General features: G+C 51.3%; 1 protein-coding gene across 1 annotated transcript; it reads right to left on the bottom strand.

The window, feature by feature from the left end:
- Positions 1–13,805: 13,805 nt before the first annotated feature.
- Positions 13,806–15,362, bottom strand: LOC144105368 (uncharacterized). Its single transcript, XM_077638504.1, has one exon. It carries the CDS (start codon positions 15,281–15,283, stop codon positions 13,934–13,936), a length of 1,350 nt encoding a protein of 449 aa, XP_077494630.1. The 5' UTR covers positions 15,284–15,362; the 3' UTR covers positions 13,806–13,933.
- Positions 15,363–25,090: the final 9,728 nt, after the last annotated feature.

Here is a 25,090-nt window from a genome sequence, read left to right as displayed (position 1 = left end):
TGGATGTGGACCGCACCCATGGCTGCGACTCCTAGTCTGGAGGATTCAGAAGTGTTCCGAGCAGCAGCAAACAAGGCGAGACGAACTTTGATAATTCACAGCCAGAACCTGGATGGAAGACGATATACCTCAGGGCAGGACAGCGTGCACAAGGGCACTCGGCTCCGAAGGCATACGAAGATGATCCGAAGTCACCAGCAGCGAATCCCACAAGCTGCAAAAGGCCCCCAGAGACTGCCTGACCTCGACAAGTGTGAATTTAAAGTGATTATCAAGACGAAATACCATTTGGACCTAAAAATGTGGGGTGGGAGTGTACACCCACTTAACGTCGCGTTCGAAAACGCGTTACGTGGCAAGACGCTACGCGCCAAACCTTACATCAGAGTTATTGAAGAGCAAAACATCAGCATCGCGGCAACTTCCCATGTCGAAGACGCCACAGTACTAAGATCGATCACATAAACCTAGACGGGAAAAAGTACCACCTCAATGCCTACGTGAGAACACCGCAAGACTCATGCAAAGGGGTGGTGCACGGGATTGACCCCAACGCATCAGACAGAGTCCTAGAGAAAGACTTTTCCTCGGAAACCCACTAAATATTAGGCGTCCGAATGCTCGGCAGATCCAACTCGGCGGTGATACTGTTCAGTGGATACAAAGTCCCTTTCTTTGTTACGTACGGGTTGATCGAGCGCAAATGTTTTATTGTAGGAAAACTAGACCGTTTTGCGTACTGTGCGGCAGGGAAGGACATAGACCGGACGTCTGCCCCAGCCCAGTTGAATGGAAATGTGATTCGTGCGGCAAGCTGAATCCCGGGGAAGCTCACGATTTCACCCCAACTTGTGCGGCATGCCAGGGGAGTCACCACACCTACTCAAGGGAATGCAAAGCAAAGTTTCTGGATCCCATCAATAAGCCTAGGAAACATCAACATTTCGGTGATCAGTAAGAGAAACCGACAACCAGTGGCACCAGCAAGAGCTACGCGGCAGCTGTACGCACCAGCCGAAAAGAGCAGTTCGAGAAGAAGGAGTCCAGAAGAGCGGCCTCCAATTCTACGTCCAGCTCCAGGTCAAGATCTAAGTCTAGTCAACGTCGCAACTCGTCAGGCCGATCCGGAACGGAAGAGTCAAGACATCATAAAGAGCAGGGGCCACCAGGTCGGTTTCCTTTGCACCTAAGGCGGATCCACCGGCACAGGAGCCGTCACACACCCGAGAATGCGGACCGTCTTCTGAGAAGCAAGTAGACTCAAGACACATCGTAAAGGTGGGCTATGCTGAGTTGCCTCCATCCCTCCCCGGAAACGCGATATCTAAGAAGTTTAACGACCTGAAAGCAGAAATTATTAGGCTAAAAAACAGAACTAGGCATTGCGAGCTGAACTTAAATTGGTCAGGCTGCAGTCACAAACAACTCCCGACAAAACACCCGATGCCCGGCCAAACTCACAGTCAGTTTATGAGCGCGTCATTGCAGAGCTGAGGGCTGACAGAGAGGAGCAGGATAAAAAGTTCCTACAATTTATTCAGATGGTCAAAAACGAGCTCGCAAAACGAGTTCGCCAACACTACGAAATACATAAACTCACCATTGCCACAGTCCGAGACGAATTCAAATCTAAACTCAAAGAGTGCAACTTCCGAAATAGAAATCCAAATATGCCGACAGGCACCCCCTTCCGGAAGAGGACGAATAAGGACCATGGCACATAGGGGACAGGAAACAATAATTTGGCAATGGAATTGTCGGGGATTTAAAAAGAAATAAGCAGGCCTTCAATTTTTCATCGACACGTCGGAGACGCCACCTGCTGTAATAGTACTTCAAGAAGCAAATATGGTCATCAGCATCAAGGGGTACAAAACTTTCCAAGACGAGCATAGCCTAGGAATACTTGTACACAAGGAGTTTACTGCAACGCTGCAAGAACCGCTAGCCGAAAATATCGAACATGCTTACATTGAAATTCTTCCCAAACACAGGGGAAAACGCCGTTGGCACATACTGAACGTGTACAGTTGCCCCAGGGACTCATGTCGTCAGATAGCCACGCTATTTAATAATTTTATCAAGAGGGCAGGTAAGGACCCCCTCGTCATAGCCGGTGATTTCAATGCGCCCCATCAAGCATGGGGATATCACTTTAACAGCCCGAAAGGTAGGAGGATCCTTGAGATCGCTAACAGAGAAGGGCTCACAATCTTAACGGATCCCCTGCAACCCACCAGAGCGGGTAATAGCGTCAGCGGAGACACATGTCCAGATCTCACGCTTGTGAAAAACTGCCTGAAGGCCACCTGGTCTAACACTGGCGAGTCCCTGGGCAGTGATCACTTCATCGTCTCCTGCACTGTTCAGGGAGTTAAATGTCGGAAACCATTTGGCAAGGCTAAAATTGTGATCTGGTCAAGTGGAGAGAGGAAATCGCACGTCTCCCGGACGAAGATAGCACAGATATTAAGGCATGGACAGTGCTGCAGATGAGAACCGTCGCCAGGCACTCTACGATAGCGAACACCACGGAGGAAACTCCGGCAGTTGACCCGCCCCTGTTACATCTGTGGGAAGCCATGATATCTCTGACAAGGAGGTGGAAAAGGCAAAAGGTAAATCGCATGCTGAAGACCAAGATTAGAGAACTCACTAAAGAGGCGGATGACTACGCACATAACCTCGCTAACCAAAACTGGCTCAAGCTGTGTGATGAGCTCAACGGTAGAATGGGCACGGCTAAAGCATGGGGACTCCTCAGATCCCTTATCGAGCCGAACACAAACCGGAAAGAGCAAACATACACGCTCTGTAACGCCTTGCACAGCCATAAATTGGACAACGAAGCCCTCATTGCAGAACTTGCACGGAAATTCCTCGATCTGGGATCCTCGTACCCTCTCCCTGCGTACACCGGTGCACCCAATGAAGAGATGGACCAAGACGTAACGGTTGAGGAACTGAGGGCGGAGCTTGACGTCATGCGTAAGAACATCGCTCCTGGACCGGACCAGATAAACACCAAGATGCTCTTTAATATGGATGACATCTCCTTAAGAAAATTAGTGAAACACTTCAACACGCAGTGCTAGAACAAGGGCCAGATCTTCGACTCCTGGAAATTGGCTTTAGTGCGAATTATTCCCAAGCCCCGAAAGCCATGCTATATTGATCATTTACGACCGATCTCCCTGAAGTCGTGTCTGGGTAAACTGTTCGAGAGGGTCGTGAACGCCCGACTGAAACGACTCCTGAGGAAGACTGATATCCTCCCTGACACGCTGTATGGGTTTAGAGAAAAGCTGTCTACACAGGATATTCTCCTCCGTATCAGAGAGGATATTCTGGACAACCCCGGCAGATGTCAGGTCAAGGTCATCCTTGCGCTCGATTTAAAAGGGGCATTTGACAATGTCAACCACCAGGAAATACTGGATGAGCTTAACAGCATCAACAGTGGTGACCGCACATATAATTACGCGAGGGACTTTCTCTCCAATAGAAAAGCGTCAATAACTATTGGTGATCAGACCTCTTCTCCGTTCAATCTAGGTTCCAAGGACACCCCGCAGGGAGCGGTCTTGTCTCCGCTTCTCTTCAACCTGGCCATGCGTGAGCTACCAGAGAAGCTAGACCGCATCCAAGGCATTGAGCACGCTATATATGCCGACGACATTACGATTTGGTGTTGAAGCGGTAATGAAGGGGAAATTCAAGACCGCTTCAGGAAGCAGCGAATGTCGTGTGCCAGCATGCGGCGAGGCATGGGTTAATGTGCTCTCCCGAGAAATCAGAGTTACTCCTGATCGACCGTGGCAAGAAGCAGAATACGGGGCTTTTGCCGTCCACTCCCTCTGTCGCCATTACGGTCCAGGGTATGAGCATTCCGATCAAGAAAGAGATCAATATCCTGGGAGCCATCATAGCCAACGGCAACACTAACGCCACTACAATCAGACAGCTCCAAGCCTATTCCGAAAAAGTCTCTAGAATGCTACGCCGGGTAATCAAGAAAATAAATGGGCTAAGAGAGAAGGAGGTCCTAAGATTAGTTAAGGCTTTCATTCTCTCTAAACTAACATACGCCACCCCGTACTTACGGCTTAGCAAAAAAGGGAAATACCAACTAGATGTTATTATTCGAAAAGCAGTTAAGACGACGCTGGGACTCCCTTTATGCACATCCACTAAGCGCTTATTATAGCTTGGGATCCATAACACCATCGACGAACTAATAGAGGCCAACCATGTAACTCAAATTGTCAGGCTCTCAACATCTAAGCCTGGCAGGAAAATATTACAGAAACTGAGAATCAGTCACCCCGGGAAGTCGTTGACAAGATCGACATGCCCATGCAGATGAGATCACACATCACGACTCACCCCAAACCAAAACGCATGGATCAGGAATACAACAGAGGACGGAGACTAGCCAGAGCTAGACACCTCTCTAAGCGCTGGGATGAAAACAAGGACACGATCTACGTCGATGCGGCTGGACCCGTTAACGGAGTCGCGGCAATTGCAGCAGTTTCAACCCGGGGGATATTATTGCAAGCACCCTTATCAAAGCGGTGGATACCACATCGGCTGAAGAAGCAGCATTCGCACTAGCGATATCAAAGAACAGCGAGGCAACGGTTATGTCCGACTCACAAGCAGCGGTACGCAATTACCTCAGCGGCCGCGTTGGCGATCCGTGTTGGAAAATTTTGGAAAGGTCTAATCCTTCCAACATCCAGATCTTCTGGACACCAGGGCACCTCTCAACGACGGGCAATGAGGCGGCCAACACAGCTGCCCGAGCTCTCCTCCTCCGAGCATCTCGCACGCAGCCTCTCTCTGACGCAGTTGACAACCCCCTCACCCTTACTAAGGTACGCAGAAATTACGGAGTACTATAGGATCACAAGAAGGAAATATCCTCTTCCTCACAAAACCCTAAGTAAATATGAAAAGCACATAACCAGGCGACTACAAACTAATACTCTGCCCCATCCTTACCTAATGAGTAAATGGTACCCAGACACCTAAGATTCGTCCTGCCCCTTCTGTGGAGCAGTTGCCACACTCTTTCACGCGGTTTGGGAATGTCAAGAAAACCCAGACTTGGACAGCAATCCCGATCCGACTTATGAGCGCTGGAAGGCAACCCTTCATAGCCACAGCCCCTCGACCAGAAATCGCTGGTTGAGAGGGGCCGGATTATGATGGCAACCAATGGGTTCTCGTACTGAACCCACCTAGTCTTTATGCTCTGAATAAATGTTTTTCCTCCTCCTCCTCCTTCTCCTCCTCCTCCTCCTCCTCCAAAACGAATGGCCGAGTGCAAGCCTGGTCGTCTGCTAGCCTTGGCATCGCCACCAAATTGCAGCCACAAGCGTGGCGCCCAAATCAACGGCCGCCAACATCCCGAACCGCGTGAAGAATTTCCAAACAGCACATCGCAGCGAAGTGCTGCCATGAATCAGCCTCGATGCAACCTCGCGGCAGCTGAGCGAAACTCACGTGTGTTCGTTTATTGAACACGACTGAGGTGTGCGCGCGCCGACTTGCATGCTAAGCGGTTATTGCAACAGCGTGCATCATGCGCTGCATGCACGTGTTTACTTCTTAGTTAACATAACCGGCTTCGAGTACTAATATAACTTTATTAGTAGAAAGGAAAGACGCCGGTTAAGGGTCCGTCGAGGGCATGATGGTCGAGAGATGCAGGGTGCCGCCGAGGGCGGCCATCCCAACCTCCGTCGCCGCCTTCTCGTGTGGCCACTCACGTTCCATGAGAGTCGGCGGGCCCGTGTGAGGCACTGTTATCATCGACGAGTGGAATAATTTGAGCATATCAGCCGTTTATTGCAAAGCGCAAGCCATCGTCGCGCAAGCCGTCGTCTGCTTCCATGGCGGCTGCAGCTGCACCATTTCGGCACCGACCGCTGAGGACGTGCACAGTTTTCCTGCACTTCCATGAACTATACCTGCACAACGTCTGCACTTTTTTGAAACGAATGGCGTCGTGCAGACGACGCCATCTTGCCCCGCTGAAACGAATGGTGAAGTGCAGCACTGCGAGAACCAGTTCACGTAGTGCAGGCGAATTCGAACGGACCTGCAGTCAACCAACGCGTGGAGTGTCTTTCAGCCAGTCCAGTGGCGGCGCCGCTTTCGCTTTTAAGTTGTTTTTTTAGGTTTCTCTGAATAAGCGGTTTCAGTCCTTCCTTGTGCTTTGCTCCTGTCTCCGCTATCGCTTCAGGATGCTAACGCATTTACAGGTTAAGCCATCCAGATATATCCCATTCTCCTTCCCTTCCCTGTCCGCGCTGCGTGCGCCGTGGCAGGCTCCTTCGCCGGGGCACGATATTTCGGTGCTGCGTTCCTTGTACGGTGACTGCTGCGCCCTGGGCCTGAACCACCTGTTCGTGGACACCGAAGCGGCCGGCAGCCTGGTTGCAGACTTCGCCCAGATAAGTAATCCCGCGGAAATGGCCCACGTCTCAGGCCAGTGTTCGAAGGCTGAGGTCCAAGGAAGAGGAGGACCAGTGTAGAAATGACATCTGCATTCTTCCTGTGACGTGACGCACCTTGCCCGGTTCACGGCTTGAATTTATAACCCAAGGCTCAAGAAGCGACTCCTGGTACAATAAGAAGCGACGCCCCCCAAGATCTTGAGCATTGTGTTCCAAATTCATGCCGTGATTTTGCTAACAGACCGAGATGCGGGACGTCACAGGAGGAATGCAGAGGCATTTACGTTCTAAGAGGCACTGGCAAGACACGAACTATGCGTATTCGTCTGTGCGCTCCTGTCTTTTCTTTACGTGCGTTTTTGAACGCAGCAGAGATGCGAAAAAGTCGATTTCCTGGAAGATATCAGTGAAATAGTATTAGAAGCCCCTTGGTGCCAAAATGGTCGTCGGCCATAAAATTCCTCCATTCGCTGGACGGAAGTGACGTCGCCAGAGATGAAGTGACATAGGTTCCAGCAAAGGAATCGGCAGCTGCTACTGATATCGTATTGCCAATGCATAATGGAATTAAGTGTCTCTGTGAATTTTTCAGGCCGCTATCGCTCGGTTTATGGTAGTCGAACGGAATATTCGTGATTTCTTTCAGGTTTCTGCCCCAATGGCTTCCTCATCTAGCATATCGCGGAGTCTTATTTGCTGTAAGGTCGGAAATGAACTAGAATGCTTTGTCCCGTTGCTATATGGGGTCATTGTTGTTGATGTACCCTGTTGAAATCACACTATCATTAAGCCATTCCCTCTTCAGCTTCTTCACCCCTAGATATTCCTCCACATTGCCTTGGCACTTCTTTCGGCCTTTTCCCATCGACTTCTAATTTCATCACCCTCCTTGCAATGTATTCGTCATCCCTCCTCATTACCTGACTGTATCATCACAGACATCCTTTTTTTTAATTCCGTAGTGTCGGCAGACTGACCATGTGTCACATGCAAACAAGAAAGGCATACATAAACCTAAGACATAATTCGCAATCTATGAATGAACAACGGTAACACAAACTAAGCGCGCGATATATCATAAATGACAAGTAATATACAAAATTCAAAGCATAAACTGAAAGTAATATTTAAACATTCTATATACAGAAATTATAGCACTTAAATTCACTGCAATGAACACATTGACAACGCATAAAGAACAATTTTCAACTTACATGAAGGAAGACAACATGATATTGGCGTGCTGATGGGTTACGCTAAGCATTCAACGAGCCTGCATATTTCGACCGTATAGAAATACATCACAAACCATAAAAAAGAGAATTATTTAGTGAAAGAACGCCCGGGAGTCAGCATTGCTGCATTTATTAATGTCAATGCCTGCATCAAAGAGACGGTTGAGTAGTGCGGGAAAATAATATCTAAGCATCTGTAGCCCGTAGTTAGTTCGTGGCGTGTTAGGGGTGTAGTTCCGTGGACGGCGCCGCGGGTATGTAAGCACTAGGAGCTCAAGCATAGCGATTTGAGATATTGTTGAACTTTTGTCCCGTGTTTCCTCTTTGTAGCGCAAGGACAGACGTATATCATTGAGACTAAATATTCTCGGCACGTTACTATTGTATTGTATGACCGGGCTCACTACGCTGATTCGCTTAATATTCCACCGACAGCTTATTCAGCGTATTAAAGATTTGATGAGTTCTGCTTGACGGTTGCCGGCACCTAGGCTCCACGTCTTGGTATTTCAATTCAAAACTATTTGCCTCTTTCCAAGATAATGAAAGGAATGCAGCTGTAGAAGCATGAGTGAGTGATAAAAGGCTTAAGGTACAATAGCAGGGCCATGCTGGATTGTCGGCGAGAAAGCAGTCTTCGACTGCTAATTCCGGTGGTCTCTAAGGATGTGTTTTGATCCTATAGTATGTGATGTTTTTTTCAATCTGCTATACACTTCCTTGGAAAGTTTTTGCAGCATCAAGAAAGCCTCAACACCGCATAAGCACAGCCGTACAGTTCTTGTCATAACTACACACGACACAATGCACATTGTGTGAGCTCGGAAACATAACGAGTGTACGACAAAGGCCGCTCTCGCTTTCTATCACGTGGCAATGCAAGAAAGCGGTAGAGTAGGTTCAGCGTAGGTTATGGCGACTGTTTTAGACAGTCATGTGCACCACGGCTGGTGGTTTTCCGAGAAGTAATGGTGCACTGAGAGTATACTTGCGCAACCAGAGCTGAAGTTATGACGTCACTCGCTATGCGGAATCTTCCTCTGTGCGAATGTAAAACATACTGAGTTGCTTTCTTTGCGGGGTGTGCTGCCCAGCTGACCGAACTCGAGACCAACCTGGAGCAGATGGTCTGCATGTCATCCCCCTCTGAAGCCTCTGGATCGAAGCAGGCCATTGGAGACTGTGGCGCGCCGCGCCAGTGGAGCAGCCTGGTCCTGGGCTCCAGTCTGCATTCACGACAGGCGAGTGCTCGAAGCCGGGCGTCCTAATACCAACGTCCTCGGTTCTTTGCACCGTCTGTGTATCTTCAGCTATTGTCAGCAGGAACTGAAAGTTAAACATGCATGCTGCGTCTGAGTGTGATGGTCCTTAAGGGTAACGAACTGGATACCAAGAAAACGAAAGCATAGCAGTGGGCGGCATAAAGTTAGTGGGCAGATGAAGTTAAGTTTGCGGGGATACGGTAGCCGCAGCTGGCACAGGCCAAGGTTAATTGGAGAGATACGGGAGAGGCCTTTGTCTCGCAGTTGACTTAAGATGCTCCTGCGGCTGATATAATGGTCACGATAGGCACGCAGTAGGAATACTTCGTTACCTCCATGTTTGAGTGGGAGGAAAAGACGAGGTTTACGGGGTGTGAATTTGCTGATAAATAATACCTATCAAGACAAGGTTTCGAAGGTTTTTATCTGCCGCCCCCGTCTGCGCAGACTTACGCGTCGGCGGACATGGCCAAGCTGGTGGCCAAGCGCTGTCCAGAGCTACGTCACCTGCAGATTTGCGTGGCCACCAAGGATGCCGTGTCCAACGTCGGGGAGATCTATGCATAACAAAGGATCACTATACACGCTAGGCACTAACGCTATGACATTTTATTTGACATAGTTTTATGCAATGAGCGCACGGCTTGAAACACTAGGAGTCGGCCCCGCCAGTGCTCCGTTCGCGTCAGAGGCAATCGGAAAAATAATATTGATAGTACGCTGACGTAAAACAGAAATTCAGGAACAAAGGTACCAGTACTTACACATTCCACAAAGGGAGCTGTGCCACAAAAGAGCACCTACACTTTACAGCCTCGATGTTTTTCTTGACATTGGCTTCTGAATGAACAGTGGCTTATATGCCACTCTTGTCTGTTATCGCAGAGGCATATTTCACCAACAGTGATCTGATGAATCTTGTGGCCACAAGTTGAGCAAAACATTCACGGGGACTGCTGTCACTTACAGGGCACAACAGCAAGTGTGATGTGCAGATGGCTGGATCTGCGCCGTCGGTCAGCTTCTTCAGTGGCTTCTGAAGTCGAGGATTTTCTTTCAAGCCTGCCTCCACAAACAGCCGCATCGTGTACAAGATATCGAGCAACTCCTCGGGTGGATAAAGCAGCTGTTCTGTCCTGCTGTCGTTTCAACAGCAGCAGTGGCTGAATAGAAGGTGGCTTTGTTGTGTGCAAACAGCACTGCGCACACTCCATATTGACACGTGTCATTACCCCCCCCCCCTCTTGAAAAGCATCAACCCGATGCTGCAAACAAACGAAATGAAGAAAAAGCACTCATAGCAAAGAAAACAACAAAAATTAGGAAGTTCGTCAGCGTCCGTAAAAGGGTTTAAGGCGCACCACGTGGACCACTTCAGATCGTGCGCGGCGCCGCTGTGAATGCGAAATGCCGTCTGGCACGACCTCATAGTCCAGTGAGCCAATACGTCGAATGACTTTGTAAGGTCGAAATAGCGTCGCAATAGTTTCTCAGTGAGTCCTCGTCGTCGTATCGGGGTCCATACCCAAACACGGTCGCCGGGCTGGTACTCGACGAAGCGCCGTCGCAGGTTGTAGTGTCGGCTGTCCGTACGCTGCTGGTTCTGGATCCGTAGGCGGGCGAGCTGTCGAGCTTCTTCGGCGCGCTGGAGATAGATAGCGACGTCAAGATTTTCCTCGTCAGTGACGTGCGGCAGCATGGCGTCGAGCGTCGTCGTCGGGTTTCTGCCGTAAACCAACTTAAATGGCGTGATCTGTGTTGTTTCTTGCACCGCCGTGTTGTAAGCGAATGTTACGTACGGCAGGACCGCATCCCATGTCTTGTGCTCGACGTCGACGTACATTGCTAGCATGTCGGCGAGGGTCTTGTTCAGGCGCTCCGTGAGACCATTCGTGTGCGGATGGTAGGCAGTTGTCCTCCTGTGGCTTGTCTGGCTGTATTGCAGAATCGCTTGCGTGAGCTCTGCTGTAAAAGCCGTTCCTCTGTCGGTGATGAGGACTTCTGGAGCACCATGTCGCAGCAGGATGTTCTCGACGAAAAATTTCGCCACTTCGGCTGCGCTGCCTTTCGGCAGAGCTTTAGTTTCAGCGAAGCGGGTGAGATAGTCTGTCGCCACGACGATCCACTTATTTACGGAAGTTGATGTCGGAAACGGTCCCAACAAGTCCATCCCGATCTGCTGAAAAGGTCGGTAAGGAGGCTTGATCGGCTGTAGTAATCCCGCTGGCCTTGTCGGTAGTGTCTTGCGTCGCTGATAGTCTCGGCATGTCTTGACGTAACGGGCGACATCGGCGGTTAGGTGCGGCCAGTAATATCTTTCTTGTATCCTTGATAACGTCCGGGAGAAACCGAGGTGCCCAGCGGTCGGATGGTCATGTAGGGCGTGCAGTACTTCTGGACGCAGCGCCGACGGAACCATAAGAAGATAGTTGGCGCGGACTGGTGAGAAGTTCTTCTTCACGAGTAGGTTGTTTTGAAGCGTGAACGAAGACAATCCACGCTTAAATGCCCTAGGGACAACGTCGGTGTGCCCTTCCAAATAATCGACTAAGGCGTTTAGCTCCGGGTCTCCTCGTTGCTGTTCGGCGAAGTCTTCCGCGCTTATTATTCCAAGGTAGGCGTCGTCATCCTCGTCATCTTGCGGCGGCGGGTCAATGGGGGCGCGTGATAGGCAATCGGCATCTGAGTGTTTTCGTCCGGACTTGTAGGTTACAGTATGTATTCTTGTAGTCTGAGGCTCCACCGTGCCAGCCGTCCTGAAGGGTCCTTTAAGTTAGCTAGCCAACACAATGCGTGATGGTCGCTGACCACTTTGAATGGCCTGCCATATAGGTAAGGGCGAAATTTCGCTGTGGCCCAAACGATGGCGAGGCATTCCGTTTAGGTTGTAGAAAAATTGCCTTCCGCTTTTGATAACGACCGGCTAGCGTAAGCTATCACGTGTTCATGCCCATCTTTTCTCTGGACTAGGACGGCACCGAGGCCTAGGCTACTGGCGTCAGTGTGGATTTCGGTATCGGCGTGCTCGTCGAAGTGCGCAAGTACGGGCGGCGACTGCATGCATCGTTTGAGTTCTTGAAATTCGTCGGCCTGTGGCGTTTCCCACTTGAACTCGACGTCACATTTAGTGAGCGTGTCAGCGGCTCAGCGATGCGTGAAAAGTCCTTGACAAATCGCCTGTAGTAGGCACACATGCCAAGAAATCTACGCACTGCCTTCTTGTCGATGGGCTGCGGGAACTGTGCGATGGCAGCTGTCTTCTGTGGGTCAGGGTGGACTCCAGACTTGCTGATGATGTGGCCTAGGAACAGAAGCTCATCGTAAGCGAAGCGGCACTTTTCTGGCTTCAGATTGAGCCCTGATGACTTGATGGCCTCTAGTACTGTGGCAAGTCGCCTAAGGTGATCGTCGATATTTGCGGCGAAGACAACGACGTCATCCAAGTAAACGAGACAGGTCTGCCACTTCAATCCTGTTAAAACCGTGTCCATCACGCGCTGGAACGTTGCAGGCGCCGAGCACAGTCCAAATGGCATAACCTTGAACTCGTAGAGGCCGTCTGGGGTGATGAAGGCGGTCTTTTCGCGATCTTTTTCGTCGACTTCTATTTGCCAATAGCCAGACTTGAGGTCCATCGACGAGAAGTATTTTGCGTTGCAGAGCCGATCCAATGCGTCGTGTATCCGTGGGAGGGGGTATACGTCCTTCTTCGTGATATTGTTCAGACGATGGTAATCGACGCAGAAACTGAGGGTTCCGTCCTTTTCCTTCACTAGGACCACAGGGGATGCCCACGGGCTTTTCGACGGCTGAATGATGTCGTCGCGCAGCATTTCGTCGACTTGCTCTCTTATCGCTTCACGTTCTCGCGGCGAAATTCGGTAAGGGCTCTGCCGGAGTGTCGAGCGCACTCCTCGGTGATTATGCGATGCTTGGCGACTGGTGTTTGTCGAATCCTCGATGACGCCGAAAAGCAGCCTTTGTATCGTCGGAGCAGACTTCTGAGCTGCTGTTGCTTAATCACGGGGAGACTTGGATTAATGTTGTAGTCTGGTTCGGGAACCATGGTCGTCGTGGTAGATGCGGCGGAATCCGAGAGGACAAACGCATTACTGGTTTCCAGAATGTTCTTGATGTATGCGATCGTCGTGCCCTTGTTGATGTGCTTGAAATCCTGGCTGAAGTTTGTCAGCAACACTTCAGTTTTCCCTCCATGCAGTCGAGCGATCCCTCTTGCGTCGCAAATTTCACGGTCTAGCAGTAGACGTTGGTCGCCTTCGATGACACCTTCTACGTCAGCGGGTTTTTCGGTGCCGAACGAAATAACAATGCTGGAGCGAGGCGGGATGCTCACTTGATCTTCGAGCACACTCAAGGCGTGGTGACTACGAGGGCTCTCCGGCGGTATTGCTTTATCTTCCGACAGCGTTATTGACTTCGACTTCAGGTCGATGATTGCGGCGTGTTGGTTCAGGAAGTCCATACCGAGAATGACGTCTCGTGAACACTGTTGGAGGATAACGAAGGTGGCAGGGTAAGTGCGGTCATGAATGGTTATTCGTGCCGTGCAGATTCCAGTCGGCGTGATGAGGTGTCCTCCAGCGGTCCGAATTTGAGGGCCTTCCCATGCGGTCCTAATTTTCTTCAACTGGGCGGCGATATGTCCACTCATTACGGAGTAATAAGCCCCTGTGTCCACTAAGGCGGTAACTGCGTGGCCGTCTAGAAGCACGTCGAGGTCGGAGGTTCTTTGTCTGGCGTTGCGTCGTGTTGCGTCGTGTTGAACTGAAGTTGGAACGTCGCGTCGTCAAGTCGTCTTTCGTCGGTGTATTCGTGGCTTCCTGACTTCGTCGGGACGGCGGCGTGTCGTTATTATGTCGTCGAGGTGGTCTCTGCGCCGTCTTCGTCGGCGGCGGAGGATCTTCGTCAGTTCGACGAACAGCAACCGCACCTCCATCGGTTGCTGCTTTTAGTTTTCCGGATATGGGCTCGCAGAGCGGCCCCGTGCTGGGCCAGTGTATGGACGGCGCTGCGGCGACAGGTAGCGGCCTGGTGACGGCGACCGGGATGGCTGTCGAGGGCTCCACTGAGTAGCGGCGAGGTAGTCGGCGATGTCACGAGGGCGTTCCCCTCCCCGAGGGCGCGGTGCGTCGACGGCGAACCCTCGCAATCCCAGGTCGCGGTATGGGCATCGGCGGTACACATGGCCGGCTTCCCAGCAGTGGTAGCAGAGCGGGCGGTGGTCAGGAGCGCGCCAAACGTCTGTCTTCCTCGGGTAGCGGCGCTGGTCGACGGGTGGGCGTGTTGGTGGCTGCAGCGGTGGTCGACGGAATTGCGGCGTTACAGCGTCCTGGCGCGATCGTGGAGGGGGACCTTGACGGCGGGCGACGGCGGCGTAGGTCATCGCTTCTGGCTGGGGCTGCGATGATTGTTGTTGTACGTCACGAACTCCCAGCGATCGCTGGACTTCTTTTTTGACAATTTCGGTGACTGAGGCCACTTGAGGGTGCGATGAAGGGAAGATCCTTTGAAGCTCATCTCGTACGACTGCCCTGATGGTCTCGCGCAGGTCGTCGGTGGCCAGTGACTGAACTCCGGCGTAGTTTGTCGAGTTCGTGCGGCGGTTGTATTGTCGGTTCCGCATTTCGAGGGTCTTCTCAATGCTGGTGGCCTCGCGAAGGAACTCTTCTACGGTCGTCGGTGGGCTTCGTGTCATTGCGCCGAAAAGTTCCTCCTTTACACCACGCATCAGTAGGCGGACATTCTTCTCTTCGGCCATTTCTGGGTCGGCGTGCCGGAACAGACGGCTCATTTCCTCAGTGAAGATTGCGATCGTCTCATTCGGCAGCTGCGCTGTGGTCTCCAGTAGAACTTGGGCTCGCTCTTTACGCAGGACGCTTGTAAATGTTTGCAGGAAGCTGCTTCGGAACAGGTCCCACGTCGTCAAGGTGGCTTCTCGATTCTTGAACCACGTCCTGGCGGCGTCCTCCAATGCGAAATAGACATGTCGCAACTTGTCGTCGCTTGTCCAGCTGTTAAACGTAGCGACCCTCTCAGACGTTTCCAGCCAGCTTTCTGGGTCCTCAAATGTGGAACCGCGGAACGTCGGTGGTTCCCTGGGCTGCTGCAGCACGATGGGGGACGCTGGGGCTGCCATTGGGGTTGCCTCGGCCACAATCTTCTTGGTCTTCTTAGGTAGAAGTCCGTGCTCCGGGGGCAGCTGTTGAAGACGGCGGCTTGCTCGATTGTCCGGGACTACGTTGGTGTTCTCTTTGCGGTCCGGGCTTGGATCACGGCTTGTAGGGGGCGTCCGGTACATGAACAAAACAAAAAAGAAGCACCTCCACCAGATGTCACGTGGTGGTGACGTTGAAGAACACAGTAGCAATACTGTGAAAGACAAAACTAACTTTTATTGGGCGAACCTGTGCCCACAAAAGAGGCTACGCTTACAGCACAACGGTATAAAGAGAATTTATTGGTACACCAGACCACATTTACATAAGAACACTGGCAGTCACGAACAGTACATAATGTAATTTCAAAAAGAAGCAAAATATGCGCAAACGAGTCACCAATATGCACAGATACAAACAGAAACGGAACAGGCCAACAATCTATATACAATGAATACCATGGCGCGGCATGTTTCCAAATTAAACATACATCTCAGTACGCGATGGTTTAAAAGAGGGGAAGGTTGGGGTGAGGGGGGGTAAAGGGAGGGGGAAACTTACCATTCGCGTACAACACTTGTTCCCAGATGTGTACATAACTGGGTAAGGGGATGATACCCGTTACCACGACCAACCCAGGGCAAACTTAGCGAGTATTGACTAGTATTGCATGATTGGGAGCACCACTTTGTTAGAATGTACAGAAATAAAGTGTATCGACCAGCGCCGCAAGAACAGCGCTTCGCCGCCCACTGTTAGTTGTTCCTCTAGAAATTGCCACACAATGAGGCGCACCCTCCTCAAGAGCGGGAACATGGCGCGTTGCCATCTTCCGCGCACTTCGGCCAAGCCTCGCTTCCAGAGCGCGTAAAAAACCACTGCTATCACAAGGCGCTCAAAGGATGAGCGCCTTCGCGAGTTGCGCTGACGCGGGCGCACCCTAAACATCCTGTAGATCAGGAGCCACTAAGTACGCGCTACGACGCAGTCTTCCAGGGCGTGCCGCTGTGTCTCAACAGCGCCGCAGTTGGTGCAGCGCGCGTTTGGCACGATGCCCCATCTTTCGAGACGCTCTCTCGTCGGCAGTGCTTGCCAACGGCGACGCCATTCGAAGTCTTGTACTTCTTTTGGCAACAGGCTCGATGCAAAGGCCTGCCATTTTCTAGGAGTTTTTTCTGCCTGATCAATACTGAAATCAAAAGCAGCAACCGCCGCTAGAGATGGGTCGCTCAGGAGTGAGCCGGATCTTCTGAGCCGCTCTTTTAAATGAGCGGGTGAGCCATGGCTCAGTAAAAGTGAGCGGCGGTCCTTTTGGAGATCCGGCTCACTGATCCATAGGAAGGTAGTCCCGCGTAGTGATCCGTGCCGAACGGCGAACTGTCTGTTCCGTCAGAGCTGGGTCGCTGGGTCTTCTGCCGGGTGCGATTTGCGCGCCATCTGTTAGCAGTGCGAGAAAGCTGGTTTGTCGTTCAGTTAGCCGTGTCGAACCGTCCATCAGAGCTGCTGGGTGCGATTTTCGCGCCATCTATTAGCAGTTCGAGAAAGCTGGTTGAGTGAACGAGTCGCCGGGGGCGGTCTCGTGCGGTCCCCCACATTAACGAATCAAAAGATAGATGCGGTTTAATTACTATTTAACGTAGTTAACAACCGATGCTGTGGTGTTCGCGCACGGTGTACGGTTGTCTGAGGTTTTGAAACTGCACGCCCGCCCCGGCGGAGAGCGTGTACAGGTCATGTTCGCCCTTTGTGCATGCAGGGGCGCCGCGGAATGGCGGACGCAGTTTGCGCGGACTTCGGTGCCGTTTTGTTTAAGCTGTGTTTGTCGGTGTTTTGCGCTGCCACAATGCGGCAAGGTGTGGACGTGTGGTTATCGGCTTCCACGTCGTGTTGTAGGCACCGTGCACAATCAAAGTTTGCTAGAACCAGCTTTTAACGCGACAACGTGAAGGGCCCCGTGTCACAGAAAAGGCGATGGCCATGAGCGAAAAAAACCAGAAGCATTAATAAATAAAACCGAGTAGGAGATTGGTGGAGTTGGGGAATCGAGCAAGGGGCTTCGGAGTGCGAGGCGAGACGAGCACGCTAACAATTCCGCCACGCCAGCTGTTTTTTTGTCTTTATTGCATGTTTTGACAGTTTACAACACATCACACATTTTCTCAGCTGCACTCTCAAATGTCAAGAGCTGACATGTGTGCCACTCACCTGAGGAAATCAAAACTGTTTCAAGGAACACAACTCTCCCATCAGCTCAATAGCATCATCTCCAAAGCATAGCTCCTTGCACACTTTACGCAGCTTAAATATGTTTTCTTTGAAGTAATCTCGGACAGACCGCGCATTTTCATCGCAGTGTCGCACAAGCTCGATGTTTTGGAATGAACACAGACGTGTCTAGTGAATACGGTGTTGTATTAGAAGGGTGCTCTTCCTTACGGCGCGGTTTTGGTGACCACCGAGATATGTGATACAGGCGTCATTTGCGGTCCTTAAAACTAATATTGCTTTCATTGCAATACGGTGCGGTTCTGGTGTCCACCGAGGTATGCTTGCTTTCCTTAAATTATCGAGGTAGGACGTCACGCCGAACGCACGATGGCATTCCCTGGATTCCTTTGCAACGCTACAACAGGCTGTCGTGTCCTGCTCTTGAAGACGAAGCTTAAGTCCTTCAATTTTTTGTGCCGCGGATTGGGGCCAGCCGCAGTGATCGTTGTGCAAACGCACATGGTGGCGCGAGCCGACGCCAATGCATGGTCGTCGCGGCCCATGTACATAGTGGCTGTAATGTGTTGCTTGTTGCGGTTGCCCACCGGAGGGATCCAGCTGGTTCCAGAGGCCGATTAGACGCCAGTGCTTCGTAACCAGCCGCAGATCGGCCTACCAGAGTTGTCCGCACCAATGAAAATTGTTTTTTTTTGTGGGGGGGGGGGGGGGAGGAAGTGATAATAATAGTAAATAATTGTTTTTTTTGCGGAACGGAAATGGCGCAGTATGTCTCATATATCGTTGGACACTTGAACCGCACCGTAAGGGAAGGGATAAAGGAGGGAGTGAAAGAAGGAAGAAAGAGGTGCCGTAGTGGAGGGCTCCGGAATAATTTCGGCCACGTGGGGATCTTTAGCGTGCACTAACGTTAGCGTTTCGCCTTCATCGAAGCGCAGCCACCGCGGTCGGTTTCGAACCCGAGAACTCCGGATCAGTAGCCGAGCGCCCTAACCATTGGGCTACCACTGAGCACCAAGCGTCACTTTTTAAAGCTCCATCGGAGCCTTCTCGCTAGAACCTTAATGCCAGGCAATCACCGGAGCAGATAGAATATTGCAACCTAGCGACCACGTCTGTTGCAAAGCACTTTCGTGAGCAGAGGATATAAAATCGCACTACGCAGACTTCAATAGCAAGTCACTTTTAAATGCACCCAAGAAACCGATGCTGTCTTCGAATTCTGTGCCCAGTATTTCTCACGAGTGGCCCAGATCTCTGATGAAAGACGCGAGTTCAAGGAGGCCCCTTAGAAAACGACAGTCAGCAGCCACGTGTGCCAAGCAGGCAAGCAAGCGGTTCGCACCCGCCGCTGCCGCACTGCGTTCGGGTATGGCCTGTGAAAGGCAGAAATACGCCGATCCAGCATGGATCACTCAGAAGAAACTGCGCACACGTAGCTGGAGTTCATCATGCGTGTTTGATGATCAAAGCTTGTTCTCTTGAGCACTAGTCCGGGTACTTAACATTCTATAGGTGCTGAGCGTTACGTGTACATCCCATGGAAGCGAAGCAGTTAAGTTCGCTCGGCGATTTCGTGGTAAGTTTCCCCCCGCCCTATATTTTGGTGCAACAAAACGTGATGGTATGAAAGGCAGAAGGCATGCCGGTAAGCTTATAACAAATATTAAGCTGCATAATTTGCCGTGCCCTAGAACGCTGGTTGGAGGATTTCGTGGCGCAAAATTATTGAGGTCACCAAGGTGTTTTACCATGCCAACTGCAATTATTTTCAACTGACATCCGCCAATCGCGGTTTGGAGTCGCGTAGGTATTATACCTCTGCGTGTGCACGCCACTCTTGCCATGAGGGAGACAACAGCTCAGCATCGTCGGTGCCGGTGTAAAGGTGTGCTTGACAGCAGGAATGCCAGGGGAATTCCCATTAACCGTTTTTGCGTCGCTTAGCTAAAAGCGCACTCCCCTAGTCGCCATGTGAGTGCGCGTTAAAGAACCCCAGGGGGTAGGAATTTCAATTGTCTATCACTATAGCATTCCTCATGGGCCGAGTCGCTTTGGGGAGTTAAACCCACATTAAACCATAAACGGTTAAAACGTCGCAAATGCACAGTTGTTCTTTTTTTTCGGTCGCTGAGCTCCTTCGTACAGCGCTGGAGGCGCTCCGCAACGCAGCACAAGAGCGTGGTGTTCTATTCCTGGCTGCGGAGGGACTATTTCCCTTGCACGTGAAATGCGGAAACGCTTTGATATGTCTCTGCACATCAAAGAACTCCAGTTGGCCGAAGTTAGCCATGGTTTTCAACACGGCTGGCATCATCTCACAGCGTTAGCGCATTACACTGCTCAAACAATGTCTGAACATACACCTAGGCTGTTTGGCCTAAATCTGGGTAATATGCCTGATGGCCGACATTTTACATGTAAGAGTCGGTATAGCTGACGATGCTCTTAGCATTCGTGCGTATCAGCGAAAAAACTTTGCAGTGGACGCATTTCGATAACGAGCTCGGAAGGATCGCAGAGCAGCGTCCTCGCTGATCTTCTACCCATTAATGCATTTAGGCAAGTAAAACACGAGGTCGCCCAAAATTATTTTGCGTCGACAGAAGGTTCAAACATTCTGTTTAACAAAGCGCACGTACACGCCGCGACACCGAAGCTCGGCGACTAGGCAGGCACCCCTCGTGTGGCGCCATCTTTCCGCGTTCGAGAGAAGCGAAAACATGATGAATCAACATTTATTTGGCCCGAAATTGGTGGTGCACGCAGGCACCAGACGGGGTGGTTCCACGGGACCCATACGTTCCCAGCATAGTTACGGGACCCATATGTTCCCAGCAGCTCCTGGCCCCTGTCCGTCAGTGCGAGCTGAATCGACATTTTAGGGAATGTCTGTTTTGTCGCTCGCCCCCTCTCTGATTGCAGCCCCAGCCAAACCAGGATTCTTCTGCCCGTGTTAGTTCGGCTCAATCTTTCTAGCTGCGCCATATGCACTGCTTCCGCCAGTTCAGTCCAATTATTATGCACCCCCATTTCGAGGAGGCGATCCGTTGAGGCAGTAATGGGAAGCCCCAGCGCCTTCTTTACGCATCGCCTGATCAGTGCGTCTGTTCAGTGTTTTTCCGCTGTCCTAATGTTCAGATATGGAGCGGCATAGCATACGCGGCTGATAATTTAGGTCTGCATCAGTTTTAGGGGCTATATAGGCAGTTTTAGGCCCCGACCCTTGAACGCGCCTCTTCTGAATATCCCAGTTACCTGTACGGTGTAATTGTCTTCCTTAACTGTTGTACCATTATATCCGTAGAATTGTAGAAAAAGCCCTAGGATTCTAATCTGTTCGACCTCTGGCACAGTTTAACCGTCTACTGTGATGCTGAGATTTAGTGCTACCAATGGATCCGTTTCGCCCCCCTTGCGTTCCTGCGGTGGTGGCCCAGATGGTTCAGAGATCATTTTCTCCTCCTTTTCTTCCATCGCCTTAGGCTTCGCGACCGCAGTCTTAGGTGCTGCAGGGGAAGGTGTCTGTTTTTCTGTTTGTTTTAGAGGTACCTGCTTCCTAGGAGGAGGTGGGGATACTCTTAAGTTTCCAGACTTTTAATTTCTGTAGTTTGTCGCTTCTTTAAGTTCTCTGTATTCCTTTTCCAAAATACCTATTATTCATGTTTAACTGCACAAAGAAACGAAGACAGAGAACAAGAAGGCACGGCACGAGCGCAGACAATCAACTGATTTTTTATTCAAGGAAAAAGGCCTATATATGTATCTTCATCCCGCGGAAAAACATGCTAAAAACCGAAAACGCAAACACTATACATATATAGCCCTTTTTCCTTGAATAAAAAATCAGTTTATAGTCTGCGCTCGTGTCGTGCCTTCTTGTACTCTGTCTTCGTTTCTTTGCGCAATTAAACATGACTCCCTACCAACTCGCCCAGTTTTCCGTTCTTATTACCTATTATTTTCTCTTATTTGCTGCATGGGATGCGTCGCTAGCGAAGCTCACCGCTTAGTGGTCGCCGCTCGGGGTGCGCCTTCGGACGGCTGGGCACCATGGGTTCTTGGGATCTCGGGTGCCGTATCCAGAGTTAGGAGAGTCCGACCGGGACTCCGAGCTGGATCGCCTTCTCGTCATGGAGCTGGAGCGTCCTCCTGGTCCCGGAGCTCGGACAGCGTCTTCTATGGGCTGTTACCTCCAGCCTCTGAAAGTGCTCGTTCCTTGCTTCGTAGGCGTTGCTGCTCGATATCGTAGATTTTCGTTGGTCTCGGGAACCTCCTCTGGTCCCAGGAGGTCCCCCTTTTCGCTTCGTTTTGCGTCAGCTGATTGTAGCTGTTCTTCTTTAAGTGTTTTTCTCTCACCATTGCTTCTAGGTGATGTATGGAGTCCTGCACATCTCTCGCATTTCTTGTCGCCGAGAGGGTATTCTTTCTCGCCTAGCTGGCACTTCGGCTCGAATACGTGACCTTCTTCTGGCTTTTCCGTCCCGCATCCGTGGCCCTTTACTTTCTTTGGATCTGAACAGACGTCCTCTCGATGTCCCAGGCGGCCGCATGCGTGCACACCTGATATATTTTTTTATATATACAGGACCGACCTTTGCGCAAAGGGGGATGGATTTACCCGGCGCGGTACATGCTGATCTTCGAAGAGGATGAGTAGGGTTGCTGAGTTGGCTCCCAGTCTGTGGACGCCGAGCACTGGGGGGTTCTCCGTTATGCCAAGTATGCGCTCCAGGAGCTCTTCGTTTGAGTAGCGTGAGGTGATGACGTGGACGACTTTCCTAACACAATCTTCCGGTATCGCTCGGTAGGCCTTAACTTCTATCTCCTCTTCACCGTGGAGAACAGAGCGCAGAGCTCCGTATTTTATTCCACGCTCTTCGCTAGTGGTTTCGATACCTGTGGATTGTTGCTTTTTTTGCCGAGAAAATGTCCTGGGCGTTCTTGAGTGCAGCGCTGGCGATTGACTCAGCCAGATCCATCATCCCACCCGAGAGGCGGCAGTTGACTCTGACCTGAGTGCATATTATTATTATATAGGCTTCAGTCAGATTTCTTGTGGTCTGCTTCTCTACCGACTTAGCCCCTAACCTTCTTCCTATCGCCGGCATTGGGACTCGCTGTTTTGAAGCGGAAAGCGCTCCGGGAATTCCGGAAACGAGGCTGCCAACTTTTTAGCCCGAGGTTCTTTAAACCGGGTTCAGGTGGCCTCGGATGGGGATTCGCGAGGGAGCGAATGCACTCGTTCAGCGGGATGCCGCTGGCCTACAGAGCCTCGCGCCAGATCTACCCCCGCCCCACTTTTCACTAAATAACGAACACACAGCACTCTGGCGCAAACTACAGACACACACACTTCCCTAACCCCTTACCCTAGCCCAAAACCCTCCCTCCTTCCGCACTCCTGCCTGCACCTTGTGCCCTGAACCCTTCGCCTCTTCCCTCCACATCCTCTCCTTCTGCACGGCGGACCCTCCCCCGTGCGGCCTAGAGGACCTCAAGACCTGGGAGGGCTGGAAGACCCTGCTGCATTCGGAGGACCCGGGCGTGCAGACCGTCGCCACCGGCCGGGCTGTCAGTGTTATGGACCTTAGTTACATAAACACTTGAGTGTAGTGGGGTCGTGTGGGGACCGATTAATTCCTCTCACCAAATGAAGTTTCTCTCTCCCGCATCTCTACGCTAGGTAAAGCAGCCTTCGGCTAGGCAGCACGACGGCCTTCAACTACCTTTAGCCCAACCAAGGATAGCCGTGTATGACCATATGTGGTACAGTTATGCTATCGAATCCTTGACCCCTGACGTTTGTTGACCTTTGATATTGTATAACCTCTCAGGTGTCCTCTGACCTTAAGAAGAATCGATGGGGTGATCTGAAGCCTCATGAGGACATCCGATGGGGGTGTTAAGACCATGTTATACCACGTTATAGCCACGTGGTCGTGTGAGTACATACAGAACGGCTGTCACGAGCGTGTAGCGGAGCTGCCATGGACGAGCCTCAGACGCTTAGAAAGCATACTTGCTTTTCGCGGAATTCCAGGGTTAGCTCAGTTAAGCCACTGCCATTTTTTTTCCTCATTTCTGTTGGCAGCTCGTTCTTCCTCTTCGAGGGGCATGATGCGGTTTTATTTTTTGTTGTGAACCATTCTCCTGTTTCCTCTCTGCGGTGTCCATATTGTTACGTGACGGACAGCCGAACAGTGAGAGGCGTTGACTAATGGCAATGAGATGATTTAATGGCCGCTGCCGTAGCGCGAGCGCTTCGTCCCGCGCCACTGCCAGCTTCGTCTACCCGAGGCCACCGAGCGATCGTCCCGATCGGTCACAAAGAGACGCGCGAAATGGTGATAGGCTTCAGGGGATGGTGGGACAGGGTGGAAAAAGTGATAAGATGCTGGCCGCCACGATGAAGGAGATGGCTGAATGATTCCTGGTCCGTGAAGCTTCTTGGCCACAGGTCACCAAGAGCAGTCGGCCGAGGCCCCAGGACGCGCTGAACGGCATGGGCAGGGGAATGGTGTCGTCACGTGTAGGCAGCGTCTCGGGTCGGTGGGGTCGGCAGGTGGGGTCCTTGCGTCAGGTTCAGTTCGCCGTGCCGAGTGGTCTGGGCGGTGGACGGGGCGGGCGGAAGAACGGCGAGATCGGTTCGGGTCTGAAAGGCTGGGGCATGGCCAGGCGACGCAGGCCAAGAACTCACGGCCGACGACCAAGGCTGTCGCATGCGCCGCAGGTCCAGGACCTGAATGGCGATGAACTCCGCACCTGACACCAAATGTTACGTGGCGGCCTGCCGAATAATGAGACGGGTTGACTGATGGCAATGAGATTATTTAATGGCCGCTGGCTTAGCGCGAACGCTCCGTACCGCGCCCTTGCCAGTATGGTCGTTTTCGTAACGATATTTTCTCTCTACGCAGTTTCCGTCATGCTGCTCATGCTCGGACCGGACGCGTGCCGTCGGGGGTGTCTGTTCTGGAATGCCTAGCGTTAGCCCTTGCGTTGCCACGTGGTCCGCCGGAGTTTAAGTTTATAAGTCAAAATGGCGAAACATTGGGCCTGCCTTGGATGTTTCGGTTTTTTCGGACGTTGTTTTCCTTGCGTAGCTGATTCCAGCAGAAGGTTTGATGACCGTAGGCCAAGGTTGGGTTTGAGCGGCCGTTGTCGACGGGGCCATCGAACGCACGTCTGCTCGCCTCGGAGTCCAGGCGGAAAATCCTTATTAAAGGCGACAGCGTTAGAGCTGACGTTCGCAGGAAAAGCCTTGGGCGCTGTCACACTGATTCAGTATTAGGCGGCAGATGTCGCTACGTCACAACGGAAGCAAATGGAGCGAGGTTTGATGTCAGACACGGAGAGTCGAGTGGTTTGCGGACTGCCAGCTATGCAGCACTTACACGGCACACCTTTCGCTAAATGTACATGTTTACCCTAGCAGACATAGCGAACTATGGCATATTCCAACATGCCGCACAATATATGGTACATATAGCCTAGCAAACACGCTGCCTCGTCTTTTAAATAAGTTTCATGGCGTAAAATTTGATGTATCACGAGCATGGCGTAAAAATATACAGGATTTATGTGCTACTTTTTAGATTCCATCATGCTTTCACTACTTCCTTATCTCTTTCGTTGCATAAAGTGTTGACCTGATTTGAATAATCAATGACATGTTTTTTGTTGCTTTTTTGTCATCATTTTTTTTGTGTACGCTTCATTTC

This window comes from Amblyomma americanum, chromosome 9 (genome assembly GCF_052857255.1).
Source record: "Amblyomma americanum isolate KBUSLIRL-KWMA chromosome 9, ASM5285725v1, whole genome shotgun sequence".
NCBI lineage: Eukaryota > Metazoa > Arthropoda > Arachnida > Ixodida > Ixodidae > Amblyomma > Amblyomma americanum.
Note: the sequence above shows the minus strand (reverse complement) of the source record. Positions and strands in the feature narration are given on the sequence as shown.

What these genes read in the sequence shown, in the direction of transcription:
- LOC144105368 (XM_077638504.1), bottom strand. Translation starts at nt 15,283, where the DNA reads ATGTACCGGACGCCCCCTACAAGCCGTGATCCAAGCCCGGACCGCAAA.